At 39.4% G+C, this 19,483-nt stretch overlaps 1 protein-coding gene across 3 annotated transcripts; it reads left to right on the forward strand.

The window, feature by feature from the left end:
* Positions 1-1,701: 1,701 nt before the first annotated feature.
* On the forward strand, positions 1,702-11,298 carry LOC131315490 (cellulose synthase-like protein G2). Of its 3 annotated transcripts, XM_058344579.1 has the most exons (9): positions 1,703-2,123; positions 2,269-2,529; positions 4,455-4,544; positions 5,489-5,623; positions 6,620-6,832; positions 8,547-8,643; positions 9,273-9,448; positions 9,668-10,018; positions 10,640-11,298. In XM_058344579.1, exons 1-9 carry the CDS (start codon positions 1,782-1,784, stop codon positions 11,195-11,197), a joined length of 2,223 nt encoding a protein of 740 aa, XP_058200562.1. In that variant the 5' UTR covers positions 1,703-1,781; the 3' UTR covers positions 11,198-11,298. The 3 variants fall into 3 exon arrangements, with proteins under 3 accessions (XP_058200564.1, XP_058200563.1, XP_058200562.1); XM_058344581.1 differs by lacking the exon at positions 6,620-6,832 and having other exon boundaries at positions 1,702-2,123; XM_058344580.1 differs by lacking the exon at positions 4,455-4,544 and having other exon boundaries at positions 1,702-2,123.
* The last annotated feature ends 8,185 nt before the right edge of the window (positions 11,299-19,483 follow it).

Genomic DNA, 19,483 nt, shown 5'->3' on the forward strand with positions numbered 1-19,483 from the left:
AATTGCATTTTTGCTTGATGTTTAATTTTTGTTTGCTTCTCTTCTAAAATTAGCTCTAGAATTAGCTCATGAATCATTGCATTTTTGCTTGAAACGTGGAACTGGAAAACGCATTGCACTTGTGGGATTTTAAAGGGTATTTTCGTAAAGTAAGTGATGTAGTGGAGGGCAATTAAGTCATGCAATGAATGAGTTTTGACAGGAACAAAAAAGGTTTTGGAAGGAACAAAAAGGGTTTTGGTATTATCAATTCCCTTTTAATATACACATCATGATTTGCATATGCTAAAGCTAAAATACACTATTGAACATTATATTTGCACCAATTCTTCTATGTATCGTTACAATTTTATCGAATGCCTCCGAAGAGACTATATTTGCACAAAATCCCACCTTGCATCTTTCACTCAGATTTGGGGAGCCTGCTGGCCTATCGACGGTGCCATTTTGCTGCTTGAAATGAATCTCCTTTTTATGCTCATGTTGGCCCTTGTTTGGTACTTATTAAATGAGCAAGATGATTAATGATTTTTTGATTTTTCGTGGGGTCTATTTCTAATCCCACAAAGATGTTCTAACTGATCATTATTCAATTATTTTTTTTATGGGTTCATGCAACAAATTAGCTTAATCCAATATCAGTAAGTGCTTTTCTTAATTAGGAGCACAACACCGCCAATTTATTAGATTTTTATATGTTATTATATATTGGAATTGACAAAATTTAAGTTACTCGACTATGGCTATTCTATAAAAAATTTATAGAGCTATCACTTTGCTAGAGATTTGTCGATCCGGTTAATAAATTCATAATCTCAAAATTAGTTGTGGAGTGCATAAACAAAGTCTGAACACTATCCACCTCATGCATACGCTCCTCCAAATCCCCACTTTCGGTCCCATGATGGGCCTGCAACGATGATTCAAGCCGTTCATTCCCAAAGTCTCACAAAGCACGTCCATAAAACAAGGTTAGCTTGATCGAGTATGGACAGTTGCATGAACAAAATGTACACACTGAGCGGTCCACATGATTTAAAACTTGAACTGTCCATCTTAGACAAATGGTTGTATATATTTGTACAATAGTGGCTAATCTAAGTGACTTTTTCTTCACATGACGTTTTTTGCTAGATGCACAGAATTAAACGGTTTGGATCATGTTTTGGAGGGGTATGGTGGAGACAAATTATTGGGTGCCGGGTGGGTATCACGTGGTGCCTGCTTAGCGTATCCAGATCGTTCATTTCGGTTTTGGACGGCTCTGATTTGGAGAGAGAAAAAGGAGAGAGAAAGAGGAGAGAGAGTGGTAGGGTAAGAGAGAGGGGGGGGGGGGGGCGTTCAATCTAGGCCGTTGAACACACTTTTGGATGGCCCAGATGGGTTGCTTAGGCACCACGTGGACACGGCCACATGGTACTCACCTGGTACCCAAAAATTTCCCGTGGAGGTGAGTTGACCCAGTATCATATTGGTAACTGTGGTTTTTTCATGCATATATATGAGAAAATCTTATTTACGGAAGTACCGTTGTAAACAAGTGTTTACAAAGCTCAATTGTGACCGTCCAAAAGTATTTTGGACTGTCGGGATGCTAATGAAACTTTTCCCCGGAAAATTTTTATGAAAATCCGGATAGTTCAGAATACTTTTGAACGGCTGTGATTGGTTGGTACTGACCTCCATAAATAAGTATATCTCTTTATATATACCCAAACACATGCTAATGGATAGACATTCAAAGTGTGGAGAAAAGGGAGAGAAAGGAGAAGCAATAATTAATGGACAACACTACCCTTCCTCTACACCTCTCCCATGTTCAGAAATCATCTTCCATTATCAACCGATCACACACTCTCCTCCACTCCACAGCACTAATAGCCCTGATTTACTACAGAATTGCTTCTTTCTTCAAACCTAGTGACCTTCCAACTACCTTTTCATGCCTTTTAGTCTTCACCGGTGAACTCATACTCTCTTTCATATGGTTCTTGGGCCAAGCTTATCGGTTCCGGCCTGTTACCCGGACCGTCTTTCCGGAAAGGTTGCCGGAAAATGTAGAACTACCGGCCGTTGACGTGTTCATATGCACTGCGGATCCGAGTAAAGAGCCTACTTTGGAGGTGACGGCGTTGATTAGAATGTTGTATATATATGTCCATAAACGCATAACGAATATGCCATGAAAAAGATGGTTATTTTCTACTATTATAACTGTGTTAATCTGATTATTCTAACGATACTAACTTTTGCTGATTAAAAAAAAAGGTTATGAACACAGTTATATCGGCAATCGCTCTGGACTACCCGCCGGATAAGCTCCACGTGTACCTTTCAGATGATGGGGGTTGTTCTGTGACTTTGGAAGCCATGAAGGAGGCTTGGAGATTTGCTAAGGGCTATTGGGTGCCCTTTTGTAGGGCATATGGCATTAAAACCAGATGCCCCGAGGCTTATTTTTTTGGAGAAGAGGGTAATACTGAGAGTTCTCCGGGTGGTGAATTCATGGCCGATAGGGAGAAAGTTAAGGTTGGTTCACTGTTTCCCCTTGTACCCTTAAATTCCAAAATTTTCTTAAATACCACATTGTTTGAGAGGACTGATATTGAACCAATAAATAATTCCATCAAATATTCCATCGATCGAACAACTAGTGATGATAAAGCTCAAGATATTGTTTATCGCACTGTCTGTGGGAGATCATTATATAATGCATGCTTAATCCGGTTACGTAACTCCCTTTATCAAGAATTCAGTTCGATGCTCATATCTGCAAGAATGGAATCAATGGGGTCTAGTGGCGGCGACCGTTACAACAAGAATTTTAAAAAATGCAATTATTATATGTAAAAAAAAAAAAAATTATCTCCAACTCATATAGTCTCGCCACCGCTAGATTTTTGTTATATACTTGTCCTAAACTTTGTTTTTTTAACAAAGGAAATCTAAAAAGGTATTTCAAAACTAAATTCAATAGACCAAAGTTAATACTCCCTCCGTCCCTTTATTACAGTCCAGTATTCCATTTTGGGTTGTCCCTTAATAAGTGTCCATTTTGTAAAGTTAGTGGGTAAAAGTTTGTGAATTGTCTATTTTGTCCCTAAAAGTAGATTCCATTTTGAAAAGTTAGTGAATAAAAGTGTAATGATGATGGATAAGTAGGGAAAGTGGAGGAAAAAGTTGATGTGAAAGGTATAATGATGATGTCTTTTTAATAAGTTGGAGTTACGAAGCAGGACATTTAAAAAGGGACGAAGGGAGTATAAAGGATGAGGTGTAATTAAGGGAAAAAAACTCCACACTTTAACTCTAAACAACTTAACCTAGAAAACTGAACAAGTTAACCTAAATACTCTGCAGTAGTGGATTTCTTTTTATTTTCGGTTCTCAGTTCCAAATTTCCGATGGTAGCACTGTGTGGATTTCTCGTTTAGAGCAGTGGTGGACTTCCGAAACATTCAAAAATCATTTATCGTTTGGCATTTTGTGTGGATTTCTCAAACTTTATTGAGAAAAGGTTAGTCTTCTTCAATTTGTCCATATTTAATTGATGTTAGAGAAATAATTGAATGTTTTGAATCCCTTGTTGAGTTTGTCTTAACAATAGATGGTATTTGCACTATATTGAAATTATATAACATCATTTACTATAGTTTTTTTTTTTTTTAACTCCATGTGCAAATGAAAAACACCATTTACTATAGTTTTTGGTATGTTATTTTAATTTTTTCTAGCGTCGATGACTATTACTATTGTAATGCAATTTTTTTTCCGCATACATTTCGCCATTACTAGGGTAACATCTTAGTTCCGTCCCTGCATATCTGGTCAAACAAACAGGCTCTAAGCATTTACCAAGCAGTTTTTATGAAGAATTCGTTATAGAAAATCACGAAACCCAGAAACAGAAAGAAAAATGAAACCAATTACAAAGAACACGCTTTCCAAAAAAAAAAAATTACAAAGAACACAAGAGAAAAAAAAAATTAGTCCGGCTTGAAAATCTACTAGCATAGATCTGCAACACACACACACACAAAAGGAGAAAATAGAAAAGAGCGGGTAATATTGTTCGAAATTCAACACTTACCTTAATAAAATTTTTTTTTCCCGCTCTCAACGTATTTTAATTTCCATTTCTATAAAGGATTTTATTATTTTGGCTCCTTAATTTAAGAACATTTTATAGTTTGAATTTGGACCCGGCTTCTCTGTAGTTGGACGGCAGAGGCCTGTGTCATTTCATCGTGGCCATTCATCTTTGTATTCAATGGTCCAGATTTTATAAAAACTTGAAAGAGTTAATGTGGACCGTTAAAAAACACTTTTGGTCTGCTAGAATCACGAGGATGGTAGTCTGCAGTCCAACAACAGACTACAGAGAAGCCAAATTCTTGAATTTAGCCCTTCAAATGTAAGGATCGTGTACGATGAAGTTCTTGATTGTGGTGCAGGAAAAATACGAGAACTTCAAGAGTCGTGTGATGAGGATTAGGCAAAATTCAACCATCATTGTCAACCGAGATCATGTTGCGGTTATCGAGGTGATATTTTATACTTCTGTCCAGATTTAATTGTTCTTAGTTCTATTCTAACTGGCTAAAAAACGGGTTATATCTGTGAATCCGTAATGAATTTCATATTGAATATGGATCTTATTTGATAAATCTCGATTAGTTCTATAATACAATGCTTTCGAAATTACGTAAAACATTATAAATTGGAAGATATAATCGATTGAAAAATGACATGAACTCCAACAAAGGACTATTAAATCCGAACAGAGTGAGTACTTTTGGAAAAAATTTCGAGTAGGTTTTCCTTAATGATTGATACCCACTTAAGGTATTTATTTATTTTTCAATCGGTAGTTATAGGGAAATGATATTGGCACTCCAAAAATTGATGCAGGTACTCTAAAATCAGTGTAACTCCAAAACCACTTTCCTTTGTTTTTTGGAGTGCCTGCATCAATTTTTGGAGTGTCAATATCATTTCCCTAGTTATATTATTGATTACTGTAAAGATTGAAAGTCTAACAAAGCATCCCGACAAGCCCGGTTCGGAAAATTCTCCTCCCAAGTTGTGGAGATACCTACTTGAGGTATGAGAAGTAACTATAAACCTCAATTAAAAATTGTTCACCGAACATGGAATGGAATCAGGCAAAAGTGGCTTATGTTGACAAATTCATCATTTTTTTTTTATAGCAAAATGAATGATAAAAAGGTCTAAATAAACACCGGATGGAATCAGCTAGAAGTGGCTTGTCTGCCGTCCCTATATAGGGACTGCACCGTGCGATTGGTCGATTATCAGCCCATACCAGGTTTATTTTAATGATCGAAACCGTACATGTTGTAGAGCTCGTCAACAACATTAACTACGTCAAAAATCATGTTAATCGCACACTAATTGGAGTGCATTAATCTTTCTGAAAATAAATCCAACTGCACAGTGTAGGAAACGTGAAGTGTTTTTTTGGCAGGTGATAAATGATGCATCCATTGATGAAGCAAGTCAAGAAGACAAGGCAGAAGAGATGCCTCTCCTGGTTTATGTCTCGCGCGAGAAAAGGCCTTCTCTTCCCCATCATTTCAAGGCTGGAGCTCTTAACGTCCTTGTACTCTCTCTCTCTCTCTCTCTCTCAACATCCCACCATATCGCCTTTTCCAAAAAGTGTTTGTAGCAATGTTCCCATGCATTTTCAGTCGCAAATTGTACAAAAGTCTCTTCCCGGGTAGACACCGAAAATGCATGGAACAGACTACCGAGGTACAGATGGTTTTTCGGAATAGAATATTTAACCTCGTTTAACATCTCCATCAAACTAACACCTTGATTTAATGTGGACGGTGAGATTGGTCGATGTGTGCATAAGTTAGCCCGAACATTTGAGTTGTACAAAAACCAAAAAAACTAGACACTTTGAACCTTTAATTTTTCGTGATATGTGGGAAACAAAGTAGCAACATTAGCTTCTTTTTTTTTTTTTTGCCATATTTTATAGTTAACAGGAATTAATGAAAAATTAGTCAACAAAGGAGCTTAGAGGCTATTTATAGCTTTGATCCTATATAAGTTAGAAGGAAACGTTTTGGTGATTGAAGTTAACCTTCCAACCAGGTCCTATTGGACCCATTTCTTTAATTACTGACTTGGTCCACTCTCAATTCAATTCCCTTCTGTCTCTCTGTCTCTCACAAGCACACGCAATTGGCCCACACCAGTAATAAAGATTATGTAATAAACTCACGTTAGTTCAATTGTTTAGAACTCTTGAATTTTATTAGAATATTAGGAGTTCGATTCTTTCCAGCTGCGTATGAGTGTTTTTTCCTTTGTATTTGTTGGGGTTATTTCATTCCTTAATGAGGCTTGCAGTTGAGTTGAGCGCATAGTGATTGTGATACTTTTGATGGACTTGATGGACTTATCTATCTATCCCGTTGATTCAGGATGTAGTACTTTGTACTTCATATATACATGATTCCGTTGATTTAGGATGGAGTACTTTGTACTTCATATATACATGATGTAGCGATCTCTCCTGTCGATAAGAAAAAAAAAAAAATTTCACAGCAGAAATGCCTCATAGAAACGGTTAATTTGTTTGCAGCTTCGAGTATCGGCGATGATAAGCAATTCTCCTTACATACTGGTGTTGGACTGCGACATGTATTGCAATGACCCAACATCCGCCCGTCAAGCAATGTGTTTCCACCTCGATCCGAAGATCTCCCCTTCTCTGGGTTTTGTTCAGTTCCCTCAGAAATTCCATAACATCAGCAAGACTGATGTCTATGACAGCCAGTTGAGATATGTTTTTAAGGTATGCCCTTAGCGACTTGAACTTTGAAATGGATGTAGTACTCGTCAAACTCTATAATATCATCGGTTCGGATCCAATTTTTGGTATAGGGATTGATTGGTTAGATTTAAGGAAGAAGAAGAACCCAGGGAGAGGATGAGTGCACATTGGACTTTTAATGTTGTGTCCATTAATATGGATGGAAAACATAACCGCAGGGCAAAAATTTGCACATTTTCAAAACCATAGGAGTTATGTGCACACTTTTGAACCAAATGGGGTGTATCAGCACATGACCCAAACCGACACAAACCACATGGGTCAAAGTAGACTTTACCCGTTTATCTTCTCAAGAACATTTCTATAATGAGGTAAATGAGTTGGATAAGTAGTTTTTGTACACAAACTGTGTTCAGAATGATGTCTCAGTGGCTATTTTGGAGTTGTAGGACACAAAATGTTGGAACTTGAACGTAAAATCAATCTTTTAAATGTGGAATAGCTTCTAGGCCATATTAATCAAGTTTGAGTGGCTTACTGAAGCATGTGGATGTGATAGAGATATATGAGACAAGAATTAATGGAGTGCTTCACTGAGGTTGGATTCATGATCACCCAAAACCAAGCTCCGATACATTTCAGGGATGTCCGACCTAAAGCACAAAATGTAGTGGCAAGAAGCAGTGGCCTTTGTTTAGGGCTCTTAGGATAATGGTTAATTCTTAGTCTTCTCTGGAACGGAGTTTCTTTTAGGTGCCTCTAGGCTTTGGTTGGGTCTTGGGTGTGGTGTTTCTTTTTTGGGTTTTTAGCTTGGTTTGCTTCTCACCATCCAAGGGCAGTTATTTTCCCTTTTGGTTCCTAGCAGCGTTTTATTGTTGGAGTATGGGGTGCCTTCTGTTAGATTTCTTGGAGGGTTCCAACCTAAAATCAATTGACAATAAGTGGAGTAGCCTCTAGAATTTATTAACTAAGTTTGAGTGGCTTAGATGAGCGATGTGGGACAAGTCTAACACTCCCCCTCACGTGCAGCCCGGATGCACGTGGAGGTGACAGACCAGGAGTTGACTGACTGACTCGGGCGACAGAGATGACAGAGACTTTCTCATGAGAGGTGAGGCCACCCAACACCTAGCTCTGATATCATGTTAGATTTCTTGGAGGGTTCCAACCTAAAACCAATTTACAATAGGTGAAGTAGCCTCTAGAATTTATTAACCAAGCTTGGGTGGCTTAGATGAGCGATGTGAGACAAGTCTAACACCTTCTTTTGTAGGTTTGCTCTTGCTCTGCTTTCATGCTTTGTGTTTTTTATTCTTTTAATCTTTGTAATTTGTTTCCAAAGATTAATAAAAAAAATGTTGCTGTTCAAAAAAAAAGCAGCAGTACACAATGCGTGGAATGAACTCGTTATAAAACAGTCAATCAAGCTGCTGATGGACCTCGATCACACTCTCTCCACCAATGAGATTGAGGGCATTGTTTGCTCTCTTTTAACAAATAGGACACCCCCTAGATTATGTCAACGAAATCAAGTTCAAGGTTATATTAGCTAAACTTGGGTGACTTAGAGAAGTGACGTGGACAAGTCTTAGGACAAAAGGCACTTCATTACAAAAATTCCAATAAAAATCTTATCGCGATATAGAATTACGGTTGGTGATTATGAGAAGATGATGGAACTGGTCCTCTGCTTTCTCCTGAATTTTGTTCTCTTTCTAATCCACTACATTTTCAGGTACTATGGCAAGGAATGGATGGGCTTCAGGGACCACTTGTGTCTGGTACCGGCTTTTACATAAAGAGAGAGGCACTGTATGCAAATCCCATAAGAGGTTAGGTTGATCTTATAATCTTATCATGGGCTTTTTTTTGTATCCCCAGATTTTTTTTTTTGTATCTGTTGGATAGCTTGATATGCATTGTTAGGCTCGTTTTCTCTCAAAGTAAGCTTTTGGAACAATTGACTACTTAACATAGTCTTGGGTTCAAGTCTCTCCGTTTTTGCTTTTGTTCTCCGATTGTATTATGTTTCTCCCCATTTGTATTCTATTTTGCTCTATCCGTCCATATTTTGCATCTCCACTTGTAAAACGGAGTTGCATGTGAGGGAAGGTGTTGAATAGCTTGGTAACTTAAGAGTATCACCATCGGTTGGATACTTATAGTTGGTTCCTTGTTTGGCGATCATTATCAATTATAGGGGTATTGTGCAGAGTTATATATTGAGCCGGTTAGACGTACCATTGCCCGTTTATTGCACGTTGGAGTATAGTTGTTCTTTTCGTCACTGGACAGAGAGAAGATTGCAGTTGAGCCAATGCAAGTTGCACAACAATTACATATTACAGCTTGATGCTACGTCTACCCAGTTTTTGTGGCTGTTTGAATTGAATTATTACTTTCTCAGCAATGTACGTACGTTGCTGTTTGAATCACTAATTACGTTCTCATGAATTCCCAGATGTCGACGTCATGGAACTTAAACAGTATTTTGGCCCATCCAATGAGTTCATCAAATCCTTTGGCCGGCATTACAAGCCTAAAGATCACCAGCACTCCTCAAGTGTAACATTGATGAAAGAAACCCAATATTTAGCGTCTTGTGCTTACGAAAACGAAACCAAATGGGGCAAAGAGGCAAGTCCTAAACAAATCCTACCCAGCATTCCTTAATTGCATATGGGTGGCTGAGCGCCATTTTTTGGACTGAATTTCTGCCTAAACCGACTAAGGTTGCAGCCGACCATTCACCAAAAAGGGCCTCATGTTCTCGCCCTCCAATTCGATTAGAACATCAGTCACTTTGGACTCAAAATGCGGTGCAATGTTAATGTTCAAATTTCATATCGGTTGCAGGTTGGTTTCTTGTATCTTTCTGTGGCGGAAGATTACCTTACAAGCCTCGTCAACATGCACTGCAAAGGATGGAAATCGGTTTATTGTGATCCGGTGAGGCCTGCATTTTTGGGTGCCGGCACCACAAACCTGAATGATGTGTTGGTTCAGTCCACAAGATGGAGTTCTAGTTTGGTAGAAGTTGGTCTCTCAAGATTCTGTCCTCTTATATATGGGCCAAAGAAAATGTCTGCTCTTCAAACCATGTGCTATGGAGAACTCGCATTTTTCCCTTTCTATTTTTTGCCACTTTGGTGCTTTGCAACCATCCCTCAGCTGTGTCTACTGAATGACATTGCCGTATATCCTGAGGTACGCAGTAACCCAAGAAATGTGTTAGCTTTTCTCTTTTCGCAATTTGATTTCATTAATCCTATTCTTCACCGTTTGAAAAATTCTAGCCAATTCCTTATTGCATTAGAAAATATATGCAGTGCTCCTTTTGTTTTGATGGAAAACGTTATCCTTAGCTATCATTATCCACTTAAAAGGTTTTTACGCAGGATGTTTTCTGCAAAAGAAAGCTTTTCTGTGTTGGTTGCCACCCTGAAAATGATAATGCTAAATGTTACGGTAGTGGCATTGGGCCAGCCGCGTACTGGGGTAATCTCAAAGTGGTGTTTGTGAACTTCTCGATTAGTCAAGAAAACATTTTCCAACTTTAAAGTTGGAAAAAACCCTTTCCAACTTCAAAGCTTGAAAACTTACAGTGTCAAATTCATCTCCCTTTCCTCCTTTAAAAAGTGGGAAACGGTTTTTCGCATAATCAAGAAATTTTTCCTTGACCTATTTTTCGTGGATCTGAATATTAGAAAATGTGGAAATGTTGCCCATAAAACGTTTTCTGCTGAAACAAATGGAGCGTAAAACCCAGACTGACTTGTATCATTTTACATAAGATTCCTCCAAATATTCGTCTTGCTTGATTTGCAGGCTTCAAACTGGTTTTTCATGGTATTTTCGTTCGTTTTCCTGTCATCCGTATCCAAACACATACAAGAGGTCCTCTCAACTGGAGGCTCAATGAGGTCATGGATAAATGAACAGAGAATTTGGATGATCAAATCAGTTACATGCCATTTGTACGGAAGTTTGGACGCGATTATGAAGAGACTTGGTATGAGAGAAGCCAAGTTTATGATCACCAATAAAGTCATCGACGATGAGCAAACCAGATTATACCAAACGGGTAAAATCGATTTCCAGACATCAATTATGTTACTTGCTCCATTGGTAATATTAACCATTATAAACGTTGTATCATTTGTTGGAGGAGTCACAAGAGCAATGGTCACAGGAAAGTTCAGCTATATGTTCATACAAGTTTTTCTTTCGCTTTTCATCGTAACGATGGGTTACCCTGTTATCGAAGGCATGATATTGAGGAAGGACAAGGGGCGGATTCCGCCATCTGTCACAATCTTATCTGTTTTGGTTTCTACGATTTTCTTGTCTTTGGGATCTCTTGTTCTCAATGTATTATTGAAATGAAGATTGTCACCGTATGAATGTTCATTGTGTTTTCAATGGTGATGTGGTGTAGTACATTGATCCATGGGGTCTAATTAATTTTATTGGTCATATAGAAGGTATGTACCGTGTCGAGTAACAGCTAGTAATCTAGCAATTTTGTTCAGATTTTCCCTTTCACTCTCTTTGAGTGTATGCGCGCACGATGTTGCTACGTTAATAGTCAGTGGCAGACAGGAAGGGTTGCGGTCCGTGTGGCCAGAAGGTGGCCCGTGCACCCCAAATTTTAAGACTTTTTCGGCTTGTTTTCCGTTTTAGCCCCTTCAAACCTTCACAATTTTCCTTTTACCCTCTTTTAATTCAACTTTTTGTACCGTTTTCCCTCCAAACTCTATCTAATTTTGCATTCGCGATTCTCTTTTGTGAAATTCTCGGATCCGTCACTGCTAACAGTACTTAACTCATTACCCACACGGGTTATTTGTCAACCATGGAGTGAGTTTACAAATTATCCATCTTTCCAAGGATGCTGCTGAGATGATGTCAGGTTCTTGATCTAAATGCAGAAAGCATTGGTGATTTCAGCAATGTCAAGGTTTCTTTTCCTGGTTCTTCTCATTAGCTTATTTGGTATCTTGCTTTCTCATTAGCAGCATTGAGCAGCTCCATCACAACATTGCTTCTGTTTATATATTTTTACAACTTTCTGGGATACTGCATTTCTTCCTTTCGGAGTCTCAATTTGGATCACAAGCGGATGCAAGTCCTCGCACTTGCTTCGATTCACCTCAAATCATCTGTACCCATTTGTCGCCATACTGTTGTTTTAACGCGTTTTTGTCCACTAGATAGTTTAGGGAGATTTCGCATGATCTAGATATCGGTACAACAAAAAAATGAGTACAAGAACCTGCTTGGATATGATTACGCTTTATAATAATACACCACTTTTTAAGAGACCATGATTATATTCTTACCATATCTGTGTGACCAAAGCATACACATTACTGTACTTAGGAGAATGGCATTAAAGTTTGAACTTATTGAACCCGACCAAGTGATGCTGCCAAGCGGTTCCTGCCGAGCGCTATGCCAAGCGCATTTGGACCGTCCATCTCGACAAATCTGGATTGAAATCAAACTCTCCCCACTCTTCCAGGGAAGAGTTAGTTTTTTAATCTGGACCGCTGAAAACAGTTTTGAATTGTCCAGATGCGCCTTGGACCTGCTCGGTAGGGTGCTCAGCAGCGTTCCCGGATCTGAACCGAACCACCCTCTACTTAGAGGGATTGCTAAGCTGAAAAAAATGGATTTAGTGGTTTTGATCCAGTGTTTCGTATCTATTAGGATTCATATTTTTTTGAAGTTATATATGTTCCGATGAGGCACTTAACGATATTTGATCGAGCTGATTTTTGGTGCAAATGTAGAACTCGACGAACTCTACGCGGTGAACGTCTCTGATCGTCGGACTGATGCCAGAAAAGCCTCGCCGGAAGCTGCACAACACAGTCCCCTGTCCCTTGACAACCATCAACCCCGACCGAAGTGGTCACCAAACTCTGGCCTCTGAAAGACACGCGATCGGGGACCAAAGAGCCACAATAGACCTGGATCTCACCATCGCGGTCATGACTCGAACTTGTGGCTGCCAAGCTACCACCTCGGGTGGTAATTCATTTGTCATCCAGGTTGCTGTAAGGGTCCCCAACTGTATTAATTTCGGAGCATAAATGATTTCTAATAGTTGAATATCCATGTGCGCAACAAGTTCAGGCCCACACAAATAATGAGAAAATGACTTGAGAACGAGGGCAAAGGGGTAGCATGTCGTGGAAAACATCTGCCCATATTTGTTAGGTTTAGATTCTTCCTAGATTTCGAGCCCACATTTATTATTAGGAATAGATTACTCTGCGCGTATGAATGGGAAGGTGGGTTGGTGCAGTGTTTAGCGCTGCACCTTGCAGTGCTGCATCTCACCATCCAAAAGTGTTTTGGACAGTACAGATTGTCGAGACGGATGGACAGGATCGAGCATTGCAACTTGGAGCGCTAGGGGGCGCTGCAAAGTCCCAAGGTCCTGAATATGATGTTGTCACTTGTAGGTTCAGGTGAAGGTGCTCCAGTAGGGGATTCTTATTAGCTTTTATCCACCTATTTGACTACAGATTGACCTTAGGTCTGATTCCCAAATTTAGGAGGAAGTATTGAGGGAAATCAAAAGACACTTTATCTATATGGTCCAAACCCTTTTGTCTCAATTTGCCAATCAAAGATATAGTCTCTCTCTCTCTCTCTCTCTCTCTCTCTCTCTCTCTCTCTTCTGGTTAAACATGGTTTAACTTTTTTTGCTGAGAAAAAAAATGGAGTTATTTGTAACTCTCTTTCACATATTCTTATAGTGGATTTTAGGATTGAACCATTTTTTATAACTATTTTCAGAGCTACAATTGGAGACATGAGAGTGGGAGGTGTCTCACACAGGTGAGACCCATACATACATGAGACCCACATCATGTGAAAGAGCATTGCAAATAATCATTTGCATTGAAACTTTTTTCGGAGAACAGGGCAACTAGGCATAACAGGCTTCCTTTGAGTCTGACCATAGGAACTTCAGACCCGTTGCGGATCCCGGAAAGGACCAAAGAACCAGAGCTTCTATCGCCCCATCAAAGACTAGTGGAACATAAAGGGACTTTGCATGAGGGCAAAATTCGAGAAGACGTACGTTCCAAATCCTGGACTTCTTGACTACTGTAGCAAGCCGAGCAAAATAGCTCGTGCCGCACCGAACGTGATCCAGTGGTCCAATTTAGTCCAAGTTATTCCACCTTTACCGTTCGGCATACCGACGGTCTCATAACCCAAGCTTTGGCAACAACAATTCGCCCTAACCGGCTCGGTTTCCGATTCTTATGGTCGAAGAATCATTTTCGGCCCTAGATCCTTTGACGGTCGCACACCATGCTCGGTCCCGAACGATCGTGAGGCCATTACTCCCGCTCACCCGCATGGGAACAACAACCTTGGTCGTGGTAACGTTCGTGACGTCATTCGAGCGGTTATCATGATAAGGATGGGGGCACGTGAAGGTGCCAGCTCATCCAACAAACGGTTACAAAACCCTAAACGTGACGTGAGGGTGACATCAGCTGACGCGTGTCGAGCGTTGGTGCAATCTTGGAGATCAAGCTAGGGAATCTCTATAAATACCCCATTATGACTTTCTAGAAAAGGTACGCAGAAAATAACCCTAAAAACCCTAGTTCTTGCTTCTTGATTTCTCTCTGCAAGTGTACTGACTTTTGCACTGGAGGGCCATTCCATTCCAGAGAGCCCCTGGTGTGGTCTTTAGTCGTGTTTCATTTTGCAGAGCAAAGAGAAGGCTAGGAGCAGATCTCAAACCCTTGATCCAAAAGAGCGAATCATCTTGAATGGAGCCCCACAACTACTCAAACCCTACATGATAAATATGGTTTCATTCTCTACTGCGGTCCAAATGCTTGGACAGAAGAAAGAGTGACAGAGCCCTATAGGACAATAACGTTTCAAATTACAGAGGGGCTCGTTATCCAATCACAGTGGCCTCTCAAAAATCCAACGTCCATTTTCAAAGAATAGACATTTCATTTTTTGTAATTCAAATATGATCCAATTCCAAGTCTCAATTGGCTTGATGTTCAAGGCCTAGAACTTGGGAATTTTTTTCCCATAGGTTTGAAAAAAAATTCTAGATGATATGTAAAAATTTCTTGAAACTAAATTAAAGATTTCAATGAGTTTTTTTTTTAATTTGGTGTCAAGCAATTTGATGAATTATGGCACATAAATAAAGAGAAAGATAAAATCTTAAGAGCATGCATTGTGACAAAAATCTGAAAATTTAAAAATCACTTTTCTTGCATTTTTTGCAATTAAAAAACAAGTTATGCTCATACAGTCAATTTTCTCTTATTTGATGGGATCCTTATGAATGAATTTAATTTTATCGACATATATTTAAAAAAAGTTAGACAACTTTTTGTGGACCCCTCTCTTTAACAATTTTTTTTTGGCGCTAAAGCTTTGCTTGTCTTAGCAGGTACTGGAATACCATAATTTGTGTGGTTCGTAGTGAAGCATTTAAACCAAATTAGTGACAGATCAATTGACAAGTTATACTGTAAATTATAATGGTCCATCTTGGGAAAAGAAATCATGCAGGGCACTTCTTATAGTGCACCATGCAGGACACAATCACAGCTGTTTACGAGTGTTTTCAATAATTCGGATTTAAAAAAGGAACTATTTCAATTCACGAAAGAGTTATTTTAAATCCGAACCATTCAAAACACTCGTGGACGGCAAAAATGTTCCCTGCATAGTGCACTAGAGGAAGTGCCCTATAGGATCGCTGGATCCATCTCCCCTTGTTAATCAAAGCATATGGTTTTCCTATCTACATAGGTCAATTCTAATGTATAGCTAGATACAAGCGATAGACACATGTAACCATATTCGTTTTGGGATTTTGGATAATGATTAGAGAGAGATGGAAAAGTGATTCGTTTTGGAATTTTGGATAATGAGTAGAGAGAGATAGATAGAAAAATGAAAATAATAATTGAGAGAAAATTTATTACGGACCGTGCCCAAAAAGAGAATTCCAAATCAAAAATCCCAAAACGGACATGGTCATAGTGTTCCATTTTGTCGACTAGTGAGACCCACTACAAATGGCAGATTTCATTATGTCTAAAATTTGTCCTTTTCTTACTTAACAAAAATAAATAAAAATTTGTCCTAGAGGAAGTGCCCTGTAGGATCTCTGGATCCATCTCCCCTTGTCAATCAAAGCATATGGTTCCTATCTACATATGTCAATTCTAATGTAGATACAAGCGATAGACACATGTAACCATATTCGTTTTGGGATTTTGGATAATGAGTAGAGATATAGATATATAGAAAAGTGATTCGTTTTGGAATTTTGGATAATGAGTAGAGAGATAGATAGAAAAATAAGAGTAATAACTGAGAGAAAATTTATTGTAGACCGTACCCAAAAAAAGAATTCTAAATCTAAAATCCCAAAACGAACATAGTCATAGTGTTCCATTTTGTCAACTAGTGAGACCCACTACAGATGGCAGATTTCATTATGTCTAAAATTTGTCCTTTTCTTACCAAAAATAAATAAAAATTTGTACTATTCTTGGATATGGTAGGCTTCCAAAAGAACCCATTTGCAAAATACAATTCGAACACGTTGTTTGTTTCCCAAAAATGTTAACAATTTGGCCTAGGAACGGCGAGTAGTGCAGTTCTAGGCCTGATGCGGGCGTGCCAGGGCAGGATTGCTGCCCAAATTCGTATCGAGGCCTGGAAGCCTTAATCTGACTTCTAACTGGACGAAAGTGCACGACCTAAGGGTGGAGACCGTGAGGAGGTTCGTGGTTTGCCTTTGCGGGCTAAGGACTTAAAATTTCCTAATCGTGTGAAAAAATGGAAAGAAAGGTAGAGTAAGGCCTAAAACAGAAATAAATGGACTTTATTAACGGTTTAATAAAGTCTGATTACAAGGAAATGAAATAAAATCTAGGCTTGGCTAGATTGAGTACAAACTATTCTAGAAAGTAAAGGTAATTGAACGATAAGCCGTTGGCTTGTTTGGTCGGGGACCGAAAGATAAAAATAGTTAAAAGATAATTGAAATGTAATTTGGATAAGCCATGGGCTTTGATGGTCGTGGACCGAAAGACAGAAGATAATTAAAACATAAATTTGCATAAGCCGGGGGCTTGATGGTTGGGGACCTTTGCCAAGGCCTTCAACTCTGGTATTTATAGGCAGATGTTCCAGGTTTTGAGCTGTTCAAGCTGCTTCCACAGGCCTTCATGCATGGCTGCCAAGTGTCCCTTTTGAGCTGCTTCAAAATGCTCCAATGAGAGGCTATTCTTTGAAAAAAACGTGCCCTTTACTCCAAGGAAATGGTAAAGGCCTGAAAAGCCCTTCTTTTCTGCATAAAACTTTGTAAAAGAGTAAAAGGAACTTCAGCATCCAGGCCTTTGAGCTGCTTGTGAGCAGCTACTGCTTGACTGGACGTCTTTTGGGCCCACCAATGCTGAAGACCAAGGCTTCTTCAGGCCTTCCCACCATTTTATTGGACCTTGCATACTTGTGGGCCCTCTAAATCCTCTGAGGTTCATCTTTTATGGAAGAAGGATCCAGAAACAAAGGATTAACCAGACCTGGATGAGCTGCTTGTGAGCAGCTTGCTTAGGTCTGCATGAATCATTCACCAACAGCTCCAAAGGCTGCATGTGTGCCACCTGTCTCTGGCCTTGCTTCATGCTGAAGAATGGGGTCCCACCAGTTCAGACCTTGAGCTGCTTGTGAGCAGCTTACCCAGACCTGCCTATCAGGAATATTCTAGGCCTTTGAGCTGCTTGTGAGCAGCTTAAGGCATTCGAGCTCCTTGTGAGCTGCTTGTGAGCAGCTTAAAGCCTTTGAGCTACTTGTGAGCTGCTTGTGAGCAGTTTAAGGCCTTTGAGCTCCTTGTGAGCTGCTTGTGAGCAGTTTAAGGCCTTTGAGCTACTTGTGAGCAGCGTTAGGCCCCCTCATTGCTCATTAAAGGCTTTAACGATGCTCTTAAAGCAGTGGGCCTTTCATCAATTGGGCCTGAACTTATTGGTAAATCATGGGCCTTTGCCCAATGTAAGCCTTTTGAGCCCAAGCCTGGTGAGAAAACCAAGGCTTCTACCGATTTGGGCCCATTTCTTAGGCCTTTATTACTTCTAGGAATTTGGGTTAGGCCTGGACGAAATACTCAGGCCTGGTGGACTGATTCAAGCCTTAGGCCTTTGACTGATTTAGGCCTATATGGAAGGCCCATCATTTCTTAAGAACCGGTCCTAATTCGTGGGCAACTGGTCGTAAGGTTTTTCAAGGCTAGGGCCTCGACCCTCGAGGCTACCTTTTAACCCATAAATCCATTTCCTGATTTTTGGCCAAATATGGGTGTAAACACACGTCCATTTGCAAAATACAATTTGAACACGTCGGACATATTTTTCTATTCAAAAATTAAGTTAGTGCAAGTGTCGTGACATAATTAAGTCACAAAACACCCACAGTGTGCGCGAGCTTGAAAGAATCATTAGAATTCATTTTTAAAATTGGCAATTTTTAAAATACGTTCCGAACTACTTAAATTCGAAACAGATAAAATTGAGCGAGGCCATACTGAATAATTATGTCAGTAAGGTCATGGCACGTCTATTTTTTGCTTGATGATCGAGTCCTTCTCCCTAATTTTAATATGCACATCATGATTTGCATATGCTAAAGCTAAAATACACTATTGAACATTATATTTGCACCAAATCTTCTCTGTATCGTTACAATTTTATCGAATGTCTCCGAAGAGACTATATTTGCACCAAATCCCACCTTGCATCTTTCACTCGGATTTGGGGAGCCTGTTGGCCCATCGGCGGTGCCATTTTGCTGCTTGAAATGAATCTCCTTTTTGTGCTCATGTTGGCCCCATTTGGTACCTATTAAATAAGCAAGAGGATTAATGATTTTTTGATTTTTCGTGGGGTCTATTTCTGATCCCACAAAGATGTTCTAACTGCTCATTATTCAATTATTTTTTTACGGGTTTATGCAACAAATTAGCTTCATCCAATATCAGTAAGTGCTTTTCCTAGGCGCGCAACACTGCAAATTTATTAGATTTTTATATGTGATTATATATTGGAATTGACAAAATTTAAGTTACTACTATGGCTATTCTATAAAAAATTTATAGAGCTATCACTATGCTAGAGATTTGTCGATCGGGTCAATAAATTTAGAATCTCAAAATTAGTCGTGGGGCGCATAAACAGAGCCCGAACGCTATCCACCTCATGCATATGCTCCTCCAAATCCCCAGTTTCGGTCCCATGATGGGGCCTGCAACGATGATTCAAACCGTTCATTCCAAACTTCTCACAAAGCACGTCCATAAAACAAGATTACCTTGATAGAGTATGGACAGTTGCATGAACAAAATGTACACACTGAGCGGTCCACATGATTTAGAACTTGAACTGTCCATCTTAGGAGTGATTTTTTAGTGCAGAGCGGGTATATCCTACATGGTACCCGTTCGGCGCATCCAAGCCGTCCGATACACTTTTGGACAGGTCGGATTGAAACCCTCTCTCTCCTCTCACCCCAACACTTTCTCCCTCCTTTTTATCTCTCCAAATCTGAACTGTTCAAATACACAATATAATGGACGACTAGAATGCGCGAGCAGACATCACGTGG

The sequence above is a fragment of the Rhododendron vialii genome, chromosome 2a, assembly GCF_030253575.1.
Source record: "Rhododendron vialii isolate Sample 1 chromosome 2a, ASM3025357v1".
NCBI lineage: Eukaryota > Viridiplantae > Streptophyta > Magnoliopsida > Ericales > Ericaceae > Rhododendron > Rhododendron vialii.